At 39.5% G+C, this 17736-nt stretch overlaps 4 protein-coding genes and 2 pseudogenes across 4 annotated transcripts; 3 read left to right on the forward strand and 3 right to left on the reverse strand.

Moving 5' to 3' along the window:
- The first annotated feature begins 232 nt into the window (after window positions 1-232).
- Window positions 233-3455, forward strand: LOC125596747 (annotated as a pseudogene).
- Window positions 3456-4720: 1265 nt separating this feature from the next.
- Window positions 4721-5539, forward strand: LOC125596748 (annotated as a pseudogene).
- A 168-nt stretch (window positions 5540-5707) lies between these two features.
- LOC125596749 (prosaposin-like) lies at window positions 5708-7462 on the reverse strand. The gene is made up of 6 exons (XM_048771802.1): window positions 7228-7462; window positions 7041-7145; window positions 6685-6833; window positions 6413-6610; window positions 6192-6248; window positions 5708-6088 (listed from the first exon to the last, which is right to left on the reverse strand). The coding sequence occupies exons 2-6, from the start codon at window positions 7132-7134 to the stop codon at window positions 5942-5944; spliced, it is 645 nt and encodes a 214-aa protein (XP_048627759.1). The 5' UTR covers window positions 7135-7145; window positions 7228-7462; the 3' UTR covers window positions 5708-5941.
- Window positions 7463-9041: 1579 nt separating this feature from the next.
- Window positions 9042-10993, reverse strand: LOC106444341 (PAN domain-containing protein At5g03700-like). The gene is made up of 2 exons (XM_013885829.3): window positions 10507-10993; window positions 9042-10183 (listed from the first exon to the last, which is right to left on the reverse strand). Exons 1-2 carry the CDS (start codon window positions 10915-10917, stop codon window positions 9173-9175), a joined length of 1422 nt encoding a protein of 473 aa, XP_013741283.2. The 5' UTR covers window positions 10918-10993; the 3' UTR covers window positions 9042-9172.
- Window positions 10994-12958: 1965 nt separating this feature from the next.
- LOC125596753 lies at window positions 12959-14998 on the forward strand. Its single transcript, XM_048771807.1, has 2 exons — window positions 12959-14380; window positions 14462-14998. The coding sequence occupies exons 1-2, from the start codon at window positions 13343-13345 to the stop codon at window positions 14984-14986; spliced, it is 1563 nt and encodes a 520-aa protein (XP_048627764.1). The 5' UTR covers window positions 12959-13342; the 3' UTR covers window positions 14987-14998.
- Window positions 14999-15872: 874 nt separating this feature from the next.
- On the reverse strand, window positions 15873-16990 carry LOC106444351 (uncharacterized protein At4g04775-like). Its single transcript, XM_013885837.3, has 2 exons — window positions 16246-16990; window positions 15873-16163 (listed from the first exon to the last, which is right to left on the reverse strand). Exons 1-2 carry the CDS (start codon window positions 16417-16419, stop codon window positions 15873-15875), a joined length of 465 nt encoding a protein of 154 aa, XP_013741291.2. The 5' UTR covers window positions 16420-16990.
- Window positions 16991-17736: the final 746 nt, after the last annotated feature.

Consider the following 17736-nt stretch of genomic DNA (forward strand, 5'->3'; position numbering starts at 1 on the left):
TCTATTTTTACGAAAAGATTCGTAAATTAGTGGCAACAAAGAATAAACGAACCTGAGAAGAAGACACTGCCAAAAAAGACAATCTCTTCGCCGACGAAGAAGAAGAAGAAGGAGCTTCGTTAAACTTTTTTCAAATTTCGTGACGAAAGATCACATTTTTAATAATAACTTCGTGTTTTGACCGAAACCCACATCTCAGATCTTCGTAATTCGTTGACATGAATCCAAAGCTTGTCCAATTCGATCTGGGTTTCCGCTCAATTGAAAGAGATGCATCACAATCCATTCACCACAATGCGAAGCTTAAAACTTGCCGAAGGTTGTAAAGGCACGCAAGTCTACGCTCTCAACCCTCCTCCTCCGCCTGGAGGAGTCGGTGACAAGCTACTCCAGCATCTTCAAGACCACCTCCGCGTAAACTCAATCCGATCCAAATCAAGCCGCACGTACCACCACCAATCAACCTCCTCCTCCTCCCTTACGGCCTCCCCGCCACCGATCTCCTCGAGCCTCAGATCGATCCTTCCCTAAAATTCCCCGACTTGGTGGAGAAGATGGCGGAGGTCTACCGCCGCATCGACGCCTCCACGAATCTCGAGAGATCCCGAGCCTTTTTAGAGCAATGCGCCGTCTTCCGAGGCTTATCCGATCCGAAGCTTTTCCGGCGGAGCCTCCGGTCATCGAGGCAGCACGCGGTTGACGTCCACGCGAAGGTCGTGTTGTCCTCGTGGCTCAGGTTCGAGAGGAGGGAGGACGAGCTGATCGGGACGTGCTCTATGGATTGCTGCGGGAGAATCTTGGAATGTCCGAAGGCGAGTCTTTTACCCGGGTATGACCCGGAGACCGTTTACGATCCGTGTCTCTGCTCCGGATCCGGAGGAGGATCAAACGGTGTCGTTGTTAACGAATGTTCGACTTCTGATGAAGCGTTCGAGTATGATATGTCCTTTTGTATAGGCGACGAGGAGGTTCGTTGCGTGCGTTACAAGATAGCTTCCTTGTCTAGACCTTTCAAGGCGATGCTGTACGGAGGGTTTAGAGAATCGAAGCTAGGGACCATCAGCTTCACGCAGAACGGGATCTCTGTGGAAGTGATGAGAGCTGCGGAGGTGTTCAGCAGGACGAAGAGGCTAGATGAGTTCCCTCCTCACGTTGTCTGGAGCTGCTCAAGCTGGCGAATAGGTTCTGCTGCGACGAGTTGAAGTCTTCTTGCGATTCGCATTTGGCGGTCTCGTTAGTACTCTGATGAGGCGATGCTGTTGATCGAGTATGGATTAGAAGAGTCAGCGTACCTTCTCGTGGCGGCTTGTCTCCAGGTTTTCCTCAGGGAGCTGCCGAGCTCTATGCACAACCCCACGTTATAAAGATCTTCTGCAGCGTTGAGGGAAGGGAGAGGCTGGCGTCTCTCGGCCACGCTTCTTTCGCGTTGTACTTTTCTTAGCCAGATTGCTATGGAAGACGATACGAAATCCAACCGACCGTGATGATCTTGGAGCGTCTGGTCGAATGCGCGGTGGAGAGTTGGGAGAAGCAGCTCGCCTACCACCAGCTAGGCGTTGTGATGCTTGAGAGGAAAGAGTATAAAGACGCTCAGAGAGCGTTCAACACCGCGGTCGAGGCTGGTCATCTCTACTCCCTCGTGGGGGTAGCTAGGTCTAAGTTCAAGCGTGACCATAGATACTCGGCTTACAAGATCATCAACTCGCTGATCTCGGATCACAAGGCGGCTACCGGGTGGATGCACCAGGAGAGGTCCTTGTACTGCAGCGGTAAAGAGAAGCTGCTTGATTTGGATACAGCGACCGAGTTAGACCCGACTCTGACGTTCCCTTACAAGTTTAGAGCGGTGGCGTTGGTGGAGGAGAATCAGTTTAACGCTGCCATCTCGGAGCTGAACAAGGTTCTTGGATTCAAGGCTTCCCCTGACTGTCTGGAGATGAGGGCGTGGGTTTCTATAGGCAAGGAGGATTACGAGGTGCTTTGAAAGATATCCGCGCGCTTCTGACCTTGGAGCCGAACTTTATGATGTTTAACGGTAAGATCCATGGTGATCACATGGTGGAGCTGCTCGTCTCTGGCTCATCAGAGGAGCCAAGCTGATTGCTGGATGCAGCTGTTTGATCATTGGTCTTCTGTAGATGATATTGGATCTCTAGCGGTTGTTCATGACATGCTTGCACATGATCCTGGGAATAGTCTCTTACGGTTCAGACAGTCTCTTCTTCTGCTACGGTATGAAACTCTTTTATTCTATTTAGGTGGTGTCAGAGTCTTTTAACAAAGGTGATTGGTTTTCATTACTTGACAGGCTAAATTGTCAAAAGGCAGCAATGCGTAGTCTAAGGCTGGCTCGTAACCATTCGAAGTTGAAGCATGAGAGACTTGTGTATGAAGGATGGATACTGTATGATACTGGCCACCGTGAGGAAGCCTTGGCCAAGGCTGAGGAGTCTATTTCTATACAAAGATCTTTCGAAGTGTTTTTCCTCAAAGCTTACGCCCTCGCAGACTCTACGCTCGACCCAAGTCCTCGGAGTACGTTATCCAGCTTCTTGAAGAAGCGCTTCGTTGCCCCTCTGATGCTCTCCGTAAGGGACAAGTAAGTATTAAAAAAAATTGTTGTGTACTCGAAGGTGGTCGCAGACTTTTTTTATTTGGTGCGTTTTTGATTCTTGCAGGCTTTGAACAACCTGGGGAGCGTATATGTGGACTGTGATAAGCTGGATCTTGCAGCTGATTGCTATACGAACGCGCTCAACATCAAACACACACGAGCGCACCAAGGACTTGCTCGTGTTTACCATCAGAAAAATCAGCGTAAAGCTGCTTATGATGAGATGACAAAGCTAATAGAGAAGGCTCAGAACAATGCGTCGGCGTACGAGAAGCGTTCTGAGTATTGTGACCGCGAAATGGCGCAAAGCGACCTTAGTCTAGCAACGGAGCTAGACCCTCTCCGTACCTATCCTTACAGATACAGAGCCGCGGGTAATGCTAATTACAAAAGCTAGAATGATATGATGATGGTTTTGTTTTATACTTGAAGTCTTGGTTTGCAGTTCTTATGGACGACCATAAAGAAAATGAAGCAATAGAGGAGCTTTCGAAGGCGATATCCTTTAAACCAGATCTGCAGCTGTTACATCTACGGGCAGCGTTTTATGATTCCATGGGAGAAGGAGCATCTGCTATCAAAGACTGTGAAGCAGCATTGTGTATTGATCCAGGTCATGCAGATACACTCGACCTCTACCACAAAGCTCGTGAAACAAATGCGACCGACCAAAAGTAGAACAAGACTACCATTTTGTTTGGTGGGCAAGTCTCTTCTCTTCTTTACCTCCTGGTATGCTTCTACACTGTTTCAATCAACAAGGTTTGGTTTGAGTGAACAGAGAAGCAGAAGAAGAAGCATAGCCATGAAATAGAAACTCTTAATATATATATATATATATTTTTTTTTCCTTTAATTTTGGTTATTGGGGGGGGGGGGGGGGGGGGGGGGGGGAAGGTGAGGATACTACAGCAGAGCAAAGAGTGTTTCTTGCTGCTGAAAGTAATACGTTTTCTTGACCTAAAAGGGGAAACCAGAAAGAAGAACTTTACCTCGGGTGAAACTGGACTTCTTCTACTGTCCTATTTCTACATGTATATTGTTTTTTTTTTTCTTTACTGGAATTATGTAATTGTGTATCTGTAAGTTTCTCTACTTTTTTCTTTACATGCTTCTTGTATTGATTCTCAAAGCATCCAGGGATGTGTTTTTTTTATCCTCGTGAAACAAAAAACAAAGAAACTATTCATTCACTATACATTTCCAACATCTTGGTTTAAGCTCTTGTTTTGGCCTTTGAAGAAACGTGATAATCAAGAACATTTCCATCAAAGGGACCTAGACACAGTCGATGTCTTGTCTCTCACGCAAGCCATAGACATGGTCCAACAAAAGACAGTGTTACGGAATATGATGATGGAAGCAGCGAAGGAAGTGACTCAAACGGCTACGTAACTATGGAGAGCACAGAGCGAAGCGAGGACATGTCGTCAAGCTACATAATAGAGCGGTTTCTGCCGGATGCAGCAGTTCTAGCAGCCGTGACATCGGCGGCTAGCCAGAGGAAGAAGCTCTCTGATTTGACTGCAACGGTGAGACAATCTTGTTTCTCACCAATAGCTTGTGGCTTGCATGTGTTGCTGCCTTGGAGCACTAAGCATAGGATTTGTGGAGTCAACAACGCATTTTCGCAACCAAAGTTTATTACAAAAGATAACTAGTTTAAGTAAAGTTCTTGTTGTTACACTATTATATTAAGGTGGTTAATAACACTATCATGTATAAACATAACGCATTTTAGCCAACTTGAAAAAAAAACCTTATATCTCTGAGAGTTCAAACACATGTTAACAAATCCCTATAACCGAGTAACATGTACTAGTCTAATGTTTAAGAATTAGAATTAATCTTACAAAATGTTAAGAATGGCACAAGGGATGTATGTGTAATGAGATAAAATATCAATATTCTTTAGAGGACATGTGTAATGTAATATATGGGTACACCGTACACTACAAGTTACGAGGTACGTGTAAGAAGTACATGGCTGCTTGTCTCGAATAGTAGACGTGTCGTGTCTTTCAGATTATCTCAGACCCATTGTGGATACCATATTGTCTTTCTTTTGGATATATACAATGTTTGTTAACACTGTATTTTCATTGATTCAATACAAAACATAGTCCATTTATTTATTCAGTGCTTTGGCTGGATAAAGAGGTTACTTTGACCAGGTGTATAATGACACCGCCATAAGGAAAAAAATGGAAGAGGGATTACCAGAAGCAGACAACCTCTCACGTATCAAACATAAAACAGAAGAAGAGGAAGAGAAGGGAGCTAATGGTGGGATTTTGAACAATCTGATATCCAACTTGATTGGTACAACAACAACAACAACAACAGTAAACGACAAATCTGGTGAAAACATCCCAAAATCTGAATGTGAAGATGGAGATCATGAGAAGAAGAAAGAGAGTTCAGGTGCTGGAATCTTGGAAATATTATTTCTCATCTGCCAGGTACGCCTTGTTTTAAGACATAACTCCATATTCGGTCCTAACACTAGGCGTATGTCTATTTTCATTTAGGATTCGGCTTAAAATGTTCCATTTGTGGAAAGTATTCACCATATAGTGTCTCTTCAGTGTTCACTCCTGTAATTATTTGGATGCTTCTGTGAAATCTAGATGTTTAGCGTTGAATCTTTAACAGAAATAGTGTTAGCTTTCAAGGTTTGGAAAGGATTTAAGTAGCTTATTGATAATTAACTTTGGTTTAATTAAAAAGACCACCTTTTGTTAAAGCAGGCGATATTGAAGTTCCAACGACAAAGGAAGCATCCATGCTGATCCACTCTGTGATTGACTGAAGAAGACTTAAACCACACGTCATTTCCATCGTTTCTGTTGTTAGGACTTCTGATTTTTGTGCCTCTCTTAGAGAAACCCTTTGTTTTTTTTTTTGCTTCTTAGTGAATTTGAAATCTTCTCTAGAGTCCAGGCTAAACTTTGAATCCATCATGGACTTATCTTGTCTATTTCTCAGCTCTTTAATCAAAAAACAAATAAATAACTTTTAGTTAAATAAATCTATCTATAAATGTCGTGAAGGCAACAAAAAAATCCAAGTTAAACATGGAACAAAGAAACGTGAGAGTAAAAAGAAGAATAAAGAGTATATTTTGGTAAAATACAAGCAGCTGGCGATGGAGATACAATTGTAGCAAAACGATCATTATTTACACAAAACGCAAAATAAACCATGTTTTTAAGGAGAGTCTTGTGTCTAAATCCAAGTTCACAATGCCCTTTGCGACAATTCTTATGGACAAAAATACACAAGCAACTTTTTTGTGTTCCTACCACCACCACCGTTTTAAACCATTCAAGAATCCGCCGACCCTGGCAGCCTTAGAACCGTTTGCTTGTTCGGACAGGCGCGTAAGAGTGTGCAGATGTCGTTTTTCACTAGGAACTCCTCTGCATTTACGAGGATCAAAGGTCCATACTCGAACACCAACTTCTTGCACTGTCACCAATAAAAGACACAGCGCCTTAAAAAATGAGAAAAGCCTTATGCTAACTACTACGATCATGCAATTGAATTCTTAAATATTGGATCCTAACCTTCTCTCGTATTCATAGTTCTTGAACGATTTGCACCCCTTAAGAAGCAGCTCAATTACATCCAGCTGGATAATCAAAAGAAAACAAAGTCAGTATATGAAACTCATAAACATTATAAGAAAAAAAAGAAACGGTCATAGTTAAACTTAACAGAGTAAATCTTTGAGGATAAATAACATAGCAAGGCTCAAACTACACAATCTTGTAGTTACTACTTTCTTCTACTAACCTGTGTGTCAGGATCTTGTAGTTTGATGAGAATCTCAGAAACAGTCCTGTGGCAGACATCGCAAGTATCCTGACGAGCTTCTTGTACAAGAGCAACGACGTGACCACAGAGATTCATCCTCTTGCAGAAATAATGAGGTTGGAAGGACTCGAGGTGCAAGAAGAACAGAGGGAGATAGTAGTCAACCAAAGTTACGCACTGCATCAATTTCAAAACACAGTTTTGTTATTATTATATACTAACACACAGAAGAAACAGAAACAGAAACAAACCTGCTGCTCGAATCCGCGGATAAGGGAACACTGATCATGAAGGTCCTCTAGTATCTGAGTCTGTGTTTCGTTTTTCTCAAGGTAGGCGAGAGCAGAGGTAACATACTCCTCACAAAGAGTGCACACGTTTTCGTTCTTGGATACTTCCTCTGCACAAAAAAAAGAAAAGACTTTTTCAGATTTTTAAATCCATTCAGAGCTTCTATTACACCATTCTTACAGAGGTAGTGACATAAAAAAAATATTCAGTTATGTCTAGTCTAATAAAAAGCCGAACTTTAAGGTAAAATCTTGTATAGGATCAATCAAGGAAGAAGGTCAAAAACCCAGCAAGAGCTTGTCTTCAAATTAGTTACCTGAGAGGGTGGGCTGATGAAGGAAGGATCTAGCGTCGGAAAGAAAGGTCAAACCCAGCAAGAAAAGAACAAAGGTTCCAGCTTTGGGTCCCATTGATATTAATCCTGGGGAAAGGTTAGAAGATTCCAAGTGTAAGACAGACTCTTTACCTCCTGAGATTCAATAAGGTGAAGGGAAAGCTTTTACCTTTTGTCTGAAGGATCGAGAGCTACTAATTCGTGCAAGGAGAAGGAATCAAAAGAGTTTGCAGATCCGTCGAGGTGGCGTTATGATAAGAGAAGATCAAATAATAATGAAGAGGAGTTATCTCAAACGACAAGCAATTATCCCTCCACGTCACCTTGATAATTCGAATATTCCCACTTAAAAACTATTTTATTTTCGGTTCCTTTACGTTTTATCAACTGAGAGCTAAATGAATGAAATCTCTTTTGTTTTGATCTTCTCTTGATAAAGTCAGAACAGAGGAGCTGTAAGAGTTCTTAAAAGAAAAAGAAACCAATCTGTTATAACAACAGTGATGTGTTCTATCTGTTATAACAACAGTTATGTGTTCTATTTTAAGTTCAAATTATCTTCATTCGAATCGTCTCCTCTCTCTCTTATCCTTTCCCATCTCTCTAAAAATCAAAACAGATCTCGACCACAAACTCAAAGAACCTTGCTGAGCTCCGGTGGCTGGTGTCTTGACCCGATACCCGACCACAAACCCCACCATTAGTGCAGGATTGTGTGTTGCTGTGTGGTGGTGCGTGGTCTCTGGTTCCGGCGTGTGACAGGATGTCAAGCTTCGTTTTGCCTTGTCATCTATGGCTAGGCGAGCTAAGCTTCTCATATGTCCTCTCTCCTTCTCTCTCTGCCAGTGTTTTGGTGTCCTTCTCGCCTTCCTGGAAGTGGTGACTTCCTTTGAGGCGATTGACTCTTGGGCTCATCCTTCTTTCCTCTTCGTTTGGCGCCGGAGGGGGCTTATCTCAGTCACTGGTTCTGATCTGTGCTTCGGTTCTCGGAGACAGGCTTATGGCGTTGAACTGGCGTAGTCGGGTTGTTCTCCGGTTGCTCAGTTCCTCGGTGGCTCCATTTGTAAGGGTAATTGCATCCATGTATCAACATTGGCATGTTGCTTTGTTCGTAGCGGTTTCCTTTTCAGTTCGTGTAGGTTATTAGAGTCTCAAGGATTCCGGAACAGCTTCCATCTCAAACCCGTCTTTGTGCAAGTTCAGAGCTTGTTATTTTTTCTGGGTGCGGCTTCCCGGTCGTGTCCGGTTCAAATAATTGCTCGTTCTGGTTGACACGGGTGTGCGTAGCCTCTCCCTTGCTGTTTATTCTTGTGGGCAGGTGCTATTGAAGTCTTCAGCGAGCTGTTCTCGGGTGGGCCATTATCTTTAAGAGCGGATCATCGGGGAGGCCAATATTACCGGGTTCCGGCTCTCGGTTGAACTTGGTTTATTCTTTTGCGGCAAGCGGGTGGTGCGGAGTTAGTCGAGCCTCTGATTTTCGGTTTTGGGTTGTTGTGTTTGCCCCTTTAGACAAGATAGAGCATGTGTTTAGATTTTATTTTCGGTTGTCCGCTTCTTGTTATCCTCCGTAATTCTGTCAAAAACTTAAAAAATTGGTAATAAAATCTTTACATTTTTACCAAAAAAAAAATAAAAAATTATCTTCATTCTTATTATTCTTGCTCTCTTTGTTCAAAACTTCACTAATAACTTCTAGAAAATCTTTTTAGGTAAAAAGAATATCAAATTTTGAGGATTATAAATATGGATTCACATCATTGATTAAAAAAAAAACTTGAATAAAGATGTTTTGTTTCAATCAAATTCCTCTCTAATTTCAGCACTTCTATCTCTTCCAATATTGTTAGACTTTTCAAGAACCAGTGTATAAAGATGATCTCCTCCTATCTTCTGACCACTATCATTTCCTCTGCAGTGTCTCCTCTGTTCCCATTTTTCACTTTCTACACCATATAACTCATTTTTGGAATATAAACTTCAAAAAACTTTGATAAAAAAAAACTTCAAAAAACAAAATTTTCTACAATTAATCTCAATACATTACAACTTTTTTGATATGGTAACCTAAAAAATGTTATCAAAGTCTGCATGAGCAACACAACTCTGAAAATCTATTATGTATTGGGCTCTTCCTGCAGCTGTGGTTGTGGCTGCGGCTGTGGCTGTGGCTGTGGCTGTGAAGATCTCTTCCGTCGCTTCCTAATGTAATAAAAACCAAAACCAGACAGAAGCAGCAATATGACAAGGGCATCAATCCCTCCAACTAACCCCACAACCCATTTTCTCACATTAGACTTCTCATCACTCAACCTCACTCCTTTAGGTATCTTCACCATATAACTCAACCCACTCACTCTCTCAATCTCCTTAACACCCATCACAACCCCATACATCACACAACTCTCATCAGGGACAGAGTAACTCGCCCCTCTACACTCACAGTCTTTCTTACACAACTCCTCACATCTTTCTTTGCTCACGTTCCTCGCTTCAGTACCGTTTCTCAGCACCGTCGTGACTCCTTCTAGCTCAACCATCTCGTGATCGCATAGCCTCTTCATCGAAAGCCATTCCTCCTCGTTGCTGTTGCAGTCTCCTTTGCTCATAACTTTAATGCAAGAACAAGACTTGGAAGATGTGCAGATTCCATATGGTTTACACGCTACTGGAAGATCACACGTGTTGCTCAAAGCTTGAAACGTTGCCTCGAACTTTCCCTTGTCCGGTTTATACGAGTAAAGACCTAGATTACCGGTTATGTTCCCAATAGCCAAGAATCTGGTCAAGGGCTGCTCTATTCTCCCTATCCTATGGCTGTTATCATCATATATGTCAAGACCATTTGGCCCTAATCTCAAGAAGTTGACTGTGTTGTTCTCTATAGGTTTGTACTCCCAGTAAGAGTACTTGAGCTTGTCCAAGTTGAGGAAGAGAGCAATCTTGTCACGTAGAACTTCAAAAGAGTAGAACATAGTCGAGTCTCTTGGGAATGAAGTTAGTTGCGTAGCCACATCAAGTCTCTGACCACTCAGCATCACATCTGTTGGGAAGTAAAAACTTTGCCACTTGATCATATTCATAGCATCAAGCAACACTAGATTCCCTGTGCTTTGTATCTCCAACCTCTGCAATATTTTTGTTTCCAAACACATAAATGTTATTCTATGATTTACTCCAAAATAGAGTTAAATTTTACTATAACATTTTTCCATTTTGGAGTAAAAAACAAAGCAATAAACAAAAAGTAATTAGATTACTCTATTTTTTGGAGTTAGACTTTTTTTTGTTTCATTTTTGAGTTAGAAATGGAATATGGTTAAAGTATATTTTACTGCAAAATAAGATTTGAAGCGAAAAGTAGAGTATGGATTGGAGATGTTATAAGTTACATGTTCTGTCTTTTAAAAAATGATTTTCTTCAAACCAATCTAATGTTGTTTTGTAATACCTCAATGCCTTGTCCTGAGGTTCCACTTCGCCATCCAACGCGCTTATTGCTTCTCTTTAACCTCATGTCTCCATCTTCTGTGAGCTCGAAGATGCATTTGCTAGAAACATACATCTTTGTGTAATGCCCTGAACTCCAAACTCTTACATCTCCAAGGAAAACTTGGATAGAGCACAAATATCGTCCCTTATAATCGCTTGACTCCATCGTTAATGCGGCTTTGAAACTTGGTTCCCTTCTTGATGATGTTTCTGTCTCCATTAAATAAGCTTTGCCAATAAATCCAGGAGTGTATTCTATAGGAGCAGAGAGTGGCAGAGTAAAACCAAGGTTGATATCTGATTTGCAGTGACCTTGGAGTTTATAGATTAAGCAAATTAAGAAACTGAATGTAATGATCTTCATCACCATATCATGAGATGTTTCTTCTGTTATTGATATTTGGAAATTTTGGGAAAAGAGGAAAGATGATAAGAAAAAAAGAAATTTTGGTATGAGTGTGTTTTTCTCTACACTTTTGCTGGGAAAAGGTTTTTTTTTTTTTTTTTGCTTTCATGTTGCCATGGTTTTGTTGTTTGTGGAGCCTTCTTTTTTTTTTTTGTGTGGAGCCTTCTTGTTATCCTTAACTCTTTCTCCTATATTTGGTATTAATTTTTGTTTTACTTAGAAATGTTTACATATTAATATTTCTCAGTTTTTCCACTTATTTGTATAGTTTCATAAAAGTTTAATAAAGCATGCGAGCAGGATATGATGCATGATTTGGTGTTCCACAGGCTGTCTTGTCTATGTAGGGTTCTGCCTCTGCATTCCACATTTTTATGACATAATATTAATACTAGTTCTTTTCTTATTGCATACACAAAATTAAAATGAGTCATTTAATCTCTGAATGTAAAAAGATATATGTACGTTTATTATTTTAAGGTAAAAATATTCATGTTCATTTTCTATTTCCACCTCAAAGCGTAAAAAATAATAGCTAATTTTTCTTTAAGAGGAAAAAAAATTACTCGTAAAAAAACAGAAAAAAAAAACATGAGTTAATTAGTGTGGTGTTTTCTAAAATGTCCCTAATGTCAAGTAATAACCGAGACCACTATGAGGTAAGTTGTACACGGGGATAGATATTGTAATATGTTCTTTTGAGCTTTAGTACGAGTTTAGTCTGGGTAATGAAAGGTTTGATTGTTTTGTTATAATGTCTCATACCGAAAGTAGAGTAACATCTGACATTAAAGGCTTATATAATGTTTAGAGATATGAATTTCTCTAATCATAGCCAGCTGATTTTAAGTTAAAGGCTAGTGAACAACAGGTTGCTAACAGTAATAGTTTTGACAAAGTTTATATATGTAATGTAAAGCAGGTATAAGTTGGGAATTAGGTGAGATTTTTTTTTTTTTTTGGGTCGAATTAGGTGAGATTTGTTTAGTGGTAATAATTTAGTCGGACTAGTTAATATATATGTTTATTTGATTTTCGGCTTTAACATGGACCACGAGCAGTGGCAATCCCTGTCTCTATGCTGTTAGGTGCAAAGTAATGATGTCAGCAATGCGTATGAACACCCTGGCCTCCAAAAATACTCAAAGCTTATAGGCTTCGACATTTCGGCCCGCGCATTATCCATAAACGCAATTTATATGAGATTTATTAACTTCTACTATCTCACTTCTTAAATGACAATCTAAAAGATGTTTCGTACTTATTACATACATACGTTTTTGATTAAAACTACCGCCGTGAAACTTATTTACTTAGTATTTTCTAAAGTTTTAAAGTGTTTTATAATAAGATTGAAAACTACGAATAGATATCCAACGTCTTCGAATATTTCTAAAACGCAGCACAATTTATGATAAGCTATGATGGCTTATGTTCCATGTTCAATATTTGAGAAATGGCCCAAAGTTACAAATTACACAAATCGGCATACAAGGCGTAAATCATTAATTGAACTCAACCGGGCTTCAGCACAGCTAACATGCAATAAATGGCACGGAAGGATTCTCAAATAAAGACTTCTGTTTGTTTTGATTCCATAATGAACTTAACATTTTGGAGGCCATTGTAAAAAGTAAACAATGGCCTAAACTTTTTATAATGTATGAATCCCTTTAGACAACAAGGAAAAAGATTTCGTTGAGCTGTTTTTCACTTTTTCTATGCGATATATATACAATAAGTTATTCACACTATTTATTTATAATAGAGAATTATTGAGAGGCTATATATATGATTCGATCTTAAAAGATTTGCCGTAGCTAGACTTATGTTAATCTATGTTTAAATTAAGATTAGATTTTCCTTATGATCGAAGTCATTCACTTAACAAATATAGTTAAGTGGTCCAATGGTTCAAATATTAATTGCATTAGCCGCAATGGTTCCATCAAACTACACTGCACACAAAAATATATATACATTGACTAAACAGGGCTGACGATCTATTTCCCCACCGGAACTATGGTGTCGCACTATTTCTCCATCAAACTATTGCCTCGTTTCATTTCCCCACCAAACGAAAGTTAAATATCTATATACCCACCATATCAAAGTTAAATATCTCTTTCCCCACCCGACAAAAATTAAACATTCAAATCCACATAAAACCATGTTGAGTTGGTTTATTAGTTTGGTTAAGACGGGTTACTCATACCGAATCTCGACTTAACCGAACTTAATTATTTTAACCCGACTTAAACATCCTAATCTATCTAAACCCAAAAAATCCCCAAATCAAAAACCCAAGAACCCTAGAACGTGAAATAGAGAGAGTGGGATAGAATTCCTGAGAGAAAACAACAGGAAATCGATTGAATTCGTGTTTACCATGTCTGTAGTACCTATAATCGGCGAAGGAGAGTTCGAAATTGATGATGAAGAAGTTGAGCGAGAAGAGTTTGAACTCGACGAATTGTTGCGAAATTTCGTGAGTGAGCCGCCAATTCAGCATGACGTCTTGCCTGAGAGTGATGAAGATAATGAGGAAGAAGAAGATCCTGAAGCCCCACAGAGAATGAGGACGCATATACGCCGTGGTGATGGGCATTTGTACCGAGACCAGACATTCTTCAATGGTGTGGCTTTCAAAGACAGAGTCCTCGATTATGCTCTTTGGACTCGCTGCAATATCAGACAATACAGGTATGATAAGGATAAGCTTGGTTTCGAATGTGCTGGTCTTGGTGAGAATGATGAAGCTTGTGGCTGGAAAATTTATGCTTCGATCCTTCCGAAGGATAAAATTTGGAGAGTTAGGTTGTTTGTAGATAACCACACATGTGAGGTTAATGGAGAGTGTGAGATGGTGAAGGTCCCTGTGATAGCTAGGTTGTTTGTGAACAAGATCCGTGAAGAGCCGGCATACTATATGCCTATGAAGATCGAGGAATTGATCATGGCAAATTGGTCTATTAGTGTGTCTAGGCCTCAGTGTCAAGCTGGTAGGAATAAAGCTTTGAAGTGGATTAAGAGTGAACATGATCAACAGTTTGCACGCCTTAAAGATTATGCTGCCGAGATAGTAGAATCAAATCCTGGTTCTTCTGTTGAAGTAGACACGTTCCAGAATGATGAAGGTCAAGATGTCTTCAATCGAATCTATATTTGCTTTGACGCCCTAAGGAATACTTGGAAGGAGAGTTGTAGGCCATTGATAGGACTTGATGGTTGCTTTCTCAAAAGAAGAATCAAGGGACAGTTATTGGTTGCTTTAGGTAGAGATGCAAACAATGCAATTTATCCAATAGCTTGGGCTGTTGTAAAGGTGGAAAATAACGAGAATTGGCAATGGTTTATGCAAAAACTGAAGGTTGATTTGGATCTAAAGGATGGTGACAATTACATTGCTGTCTCAGACCGTAGCCCGGTAAGTTTTTTGTTTTTTTTTTTTATTGAAATCACTGTTTCTTTATGTTGTTGTTTGATTAAGTTTGTGGTTCTGTATCAGGGATTGATCAGAGCTATTAAGATAGAGTTGCCTAAGATGGAGCATCGGAAGTGTGTAAGACACATCTACGGGAATTTGAAGAAGAAACATGGCAACAAAAAACAGATGAAGTCTTACATATGGAGTGTAGCATGGAGCTACAATGAAGCAAAGTATCAGCAAAACTTGGACAGGTTAAGTTGCTACGATACAGGTGTGTATACAGATGTTATGGCTACAAATCCGAGGAGTTGGTGCCGAGCTTTCTTCAAGCTGGGAAATTACTGCGAAGATGTGGAGAACAACTCGACAGAGTCCTTTAACAGCTCCATCAACAAGGCAAGAGAGAAGCCATTTGTGCATATGCTCGAAACAATAGCAAGACTTGCTATGGTGCGTATAGCCACAAGATCCAGAGAATCTCATGAACACCAAGGTAAGTTTTTTTCAATACTTCTAATATCTAAAAATATAAATTCAGTTAACTTAATTGGCTCTCTCTTTGTCAGGAAAATGTACACCATATGTGCAGAGAGTTCTCGCTAAGGCTCTTGTTGATAAGCCCTTTAAAGACGGAGCCAACAAATGTGTTGTTAGAAGAAGCGTTAAAGGCTACTTTGACTCAAGATTGAATGGCCAAACTCATCGTGTCCATTTGGAGAAAAGAACTTGTTCGTGCAGAAAGTTCGACATCACTGGAATTCCATGTAAGCATGCATATGGTGTGATGCTGAAGTTAAAGGTTGATCCGTCAGACTATGTTTGTGAGTGGTTTCGCACGGCTAAGTGGAGAAGAAACTACACAGATGGAATTGTTCCAGTCCGGGGTTCTATGTGTTGGCCCAAAACAGATGCTCCTGATGTACATGCTCCACCTGTAGAGGATGAACAAGGGGAAGAAACAGAGGGAGAACGAGGGAAAGAAACAGGGAAGAAGAAGAAGAAGCTCACCAAAGCGGATAAGACAAGGAAAAGAGGTGTGAATGAGTCACCAACCAAGAAGCTACCAAAAGCCAAGAAAAGGACTATGCATTGTGCCATTTGTGGTAAGGCTAATCACAACTCGAGGTGGCATACAAAGCAGGGCAAGCATGATGATTCGGTACCGGTAAGCACATCTCAAACTGCAGGTGAATCCTCACAAGGAACTCTCACTCAAGCTAGTGTTTCTCAAGCTTGAATGATTTGATATGTAATGACATCTATTATCTTTTGTTTTGAACTTAATTTTCGACAGCTATGTAATGACATATATCTTTGGTTTTGAACTTAATGGTCTTGGATCCATGTAATGTAATGACATTTATCTATCTTTGTTTTGCACTTCATATTATCTTTGTTACTGCAACTAGAAGCTTGTACACAAACCACAATGATCAAACACACAAAACATAAGATTACTAAAACAAAGGCCATTCCTATATAAACCTATTCAACCAAAGAGCTTACTAAACCCAACCATGACCATACACAAAACAACTACAACAACCATCATTTTCTTCATCGTAGAAGATGATTCAACCAAAGCCTCTTCAACTCTCTCGAAAATCTCCTTTTCAAGCTTCATTTGCACATTCTCAAACACTATTCTCTCAAACTCATTCCTCTCCATTGTAACTGTCTCCAGTTTTGCCGCAAGTGAAGCATTTTTCATTTTTAATGCCTCTATCTCATCTAAATAAGCCTCATCGACCCACTTGAAAGTGTGGTTGTCATTCGAGAGCTGTGCATTATTTAGACAAAAAATTATGAAAAGAAAACATTAACTAATACAATGAAGAAGAAGCAAGGATTAATCAAATTACCTTCTTAGATACAGCATATCCGCAACGATAGTAACGCCGATACGGATTGTTGCTGGATTTAGAAACCAATTCCATTATTTGAACCCCACAATGACAAATTCTCGGCACACCAAACACTCTGCCTCCAGAACGTCCACTTGACGAACCACTAGAAGCTCCAGACACGTTACTCATGGCTTTAGATCTGAAAATTAACACAAAGTGAGAAGAGATTAAGAACAAAAAGCAAAAAGCACTCGACAATAAGAAAAAAAGAAGAAGAACTCTGAGATTCACATTATACAGTTTTTTCTAGGGTTCTTATCAATTTGGGATTTTTTAGATTTGGGATTTTTGACCGTTGTGTCGGGTTATCACCGAGATATAGGTCCGGTTTAACAATATTTGGGTTTTCCTTCGGTTTACTAACGGAGGTTTGATGGTTTGGTACTGGGGTTTCGACATTTAACCATCGAAATTGGTCGGGTGGGAAAAGAGATATTTAACTTTGATATGGTGGGTATATAGATATTTAACTTTCGTTTGGTGGGGAAATGAAACGAGACAATAGTTTGATGGAGAAATAGTGCGACACCATAGTTCCGGTGGGGAAATAGATCGCCAGCCCGACTAAACACGCTCAGCGCGCGCGCAAAAAGAAATCTGATATATTGATCAGTATACTCAAAATTCAAAAACTATAAATTAACACAAGTGGGGACTAATAAAGTAAAGAAGATAATTACGGTCTAAGATTCAGAATCTATTGTTTACAAAGCACACAAAATAAACAAGATTTTATTCAACTAGCTACAAAATTAGGAGTAGTTGATCGGATTTGTATCTTAGTAGACTAGTAGTTGTGCATCATAGTGTCATCGTCCAGGACCATGTCCAAAAATGTGAATGTGCGTTATATATGGTAAATGTCTTGACGAAAAATAGCTAGAGAATAGTTTTGTGTTACTACTTTGGTATCAGCTGTTATCTTATTTCATTTGTATCCATTTAATTTGATTAATAATAATAATAATTCACTTTCTCATGGATTTAATTTTTAAAAAAATTAAGGTTCACGTTGCAGGTTTGATACCCATTACTTAATATATTAAAACAATCTAAAATGATTAAAATGTTTATGAAAATAAAAATAGTTTGTAAAATTAATCATGATATATATAACTAATTGAGTTGAAATAATAAAGAAATTTAGTATAAATTCGTTGTTAGAGATGAAAAACATAATTAACACATGATGAAAAAATTAATTAGAAAACAGTGCGTAAAATGGATTATGAGCTATTATATATATATATAATATACTAGCGAGTATATAAAGATGGGAAAACACATGCATATAACATCAGATGAATAAGACGATGATACATATTTAGTATACTCACTTAGCTCGAATCAATCAACCGGACGACGACACCATTGACCATTGATTTAAAAGCATCAAGAACACCTGTATTTATGCTATAATGTTTATATGGACCTCAAGTTTGGTGA

This window comes from Brassica napus, unplaced genomic scaffold, assembly GCF_020379485.1.
Source record: "Brassica napus cultivar Da-Ae unplaced genomic scaffold, Da-Ae ScsIHWf_127;HRSCAF=226, whole genome shotgun sequence".
In the NCBI taxonomy this organism is placed as follows: domain Eukaryota; kingdom Viridiplantae; phylum Streptophyta; class Magnoliopsida; order Brassicales; family Brassicaceae; genus Brassica; species Brassica napus.

What these genes read in the sequence shown, in the direction of transcription:
- LOC125596749 (XM_048771802.1), bottom strand. Translation starts at nt 7,134, where the DNA reads ATGGGACCCAAAGCTGGAACCTTTGTTCTTTTCTTGCTGGGTTTGACC. An exon ending in TCATCAGCCCACCCTCTCAG is followed by an intron (nt 6,834 to 7,040) that starts GTAACTAATTTG and finishes TTTTTTGTGCAG; the next exon opens with AGGAAGTATCCAAGAACGAA. An exon ending in TACAAGATCCTGACACACAG is followed by an intron (nt 6,249 to 6,412) that starts GTTAGTAGAAGA and finishes TTGATTATCCAG; the next exon opens with CTGGATGTAATTGAGCTGCT.
- LOC106444341 (XM_013885829.3), bottom strand. Translation starts at nt 10,917, where the DNA reads ATGGTGATGAAGATCATTACATTCAGTTTCTTAATTTGCTTAATCTAT. An exon ending in CCTCAGGACAAGGCATTGAG is followed by an intron (nt 10,184 to 10,506) that starts GTATTACAAAAC and finishes AAAATATTGCAG; the next exon opens with AGGTTGGAGATACAAAGCAC.
- LOC125596753 (XM_048771807.1), top strand. Translation starts at nt 13,343, where the DNA reads ATGTCTGTAGTACCTATAATCGGCGAAGGAGAGTTCGAAATTGATGAT. An exon ending in CTGTCTCAGACCGTAGCCCG is followed by an intron (nt 14,381 to 14,461) that starts GTAAGTTTTTTG and finishes GTTCTGTATCAG; the next exon opens with GGATTGATCAGAGCTATTAA.
- LOC106444351 (XM_013885837.3), bottom strand. Translation starts at nt 16,419, where the DNA reads ATGAGTAACGTGTCTGGAGCTTCTAGTGGTTCGTCAAGTGGACGTTCT. An exon ending in GATATGCTGTATCTAAGAAG is followed by an intron (nt 16,164 to 16,245) that starts GTAATTTGATTA and finishes AATAATGCACAG; the next exon opens with CTCTCGAATGACAACCACAC.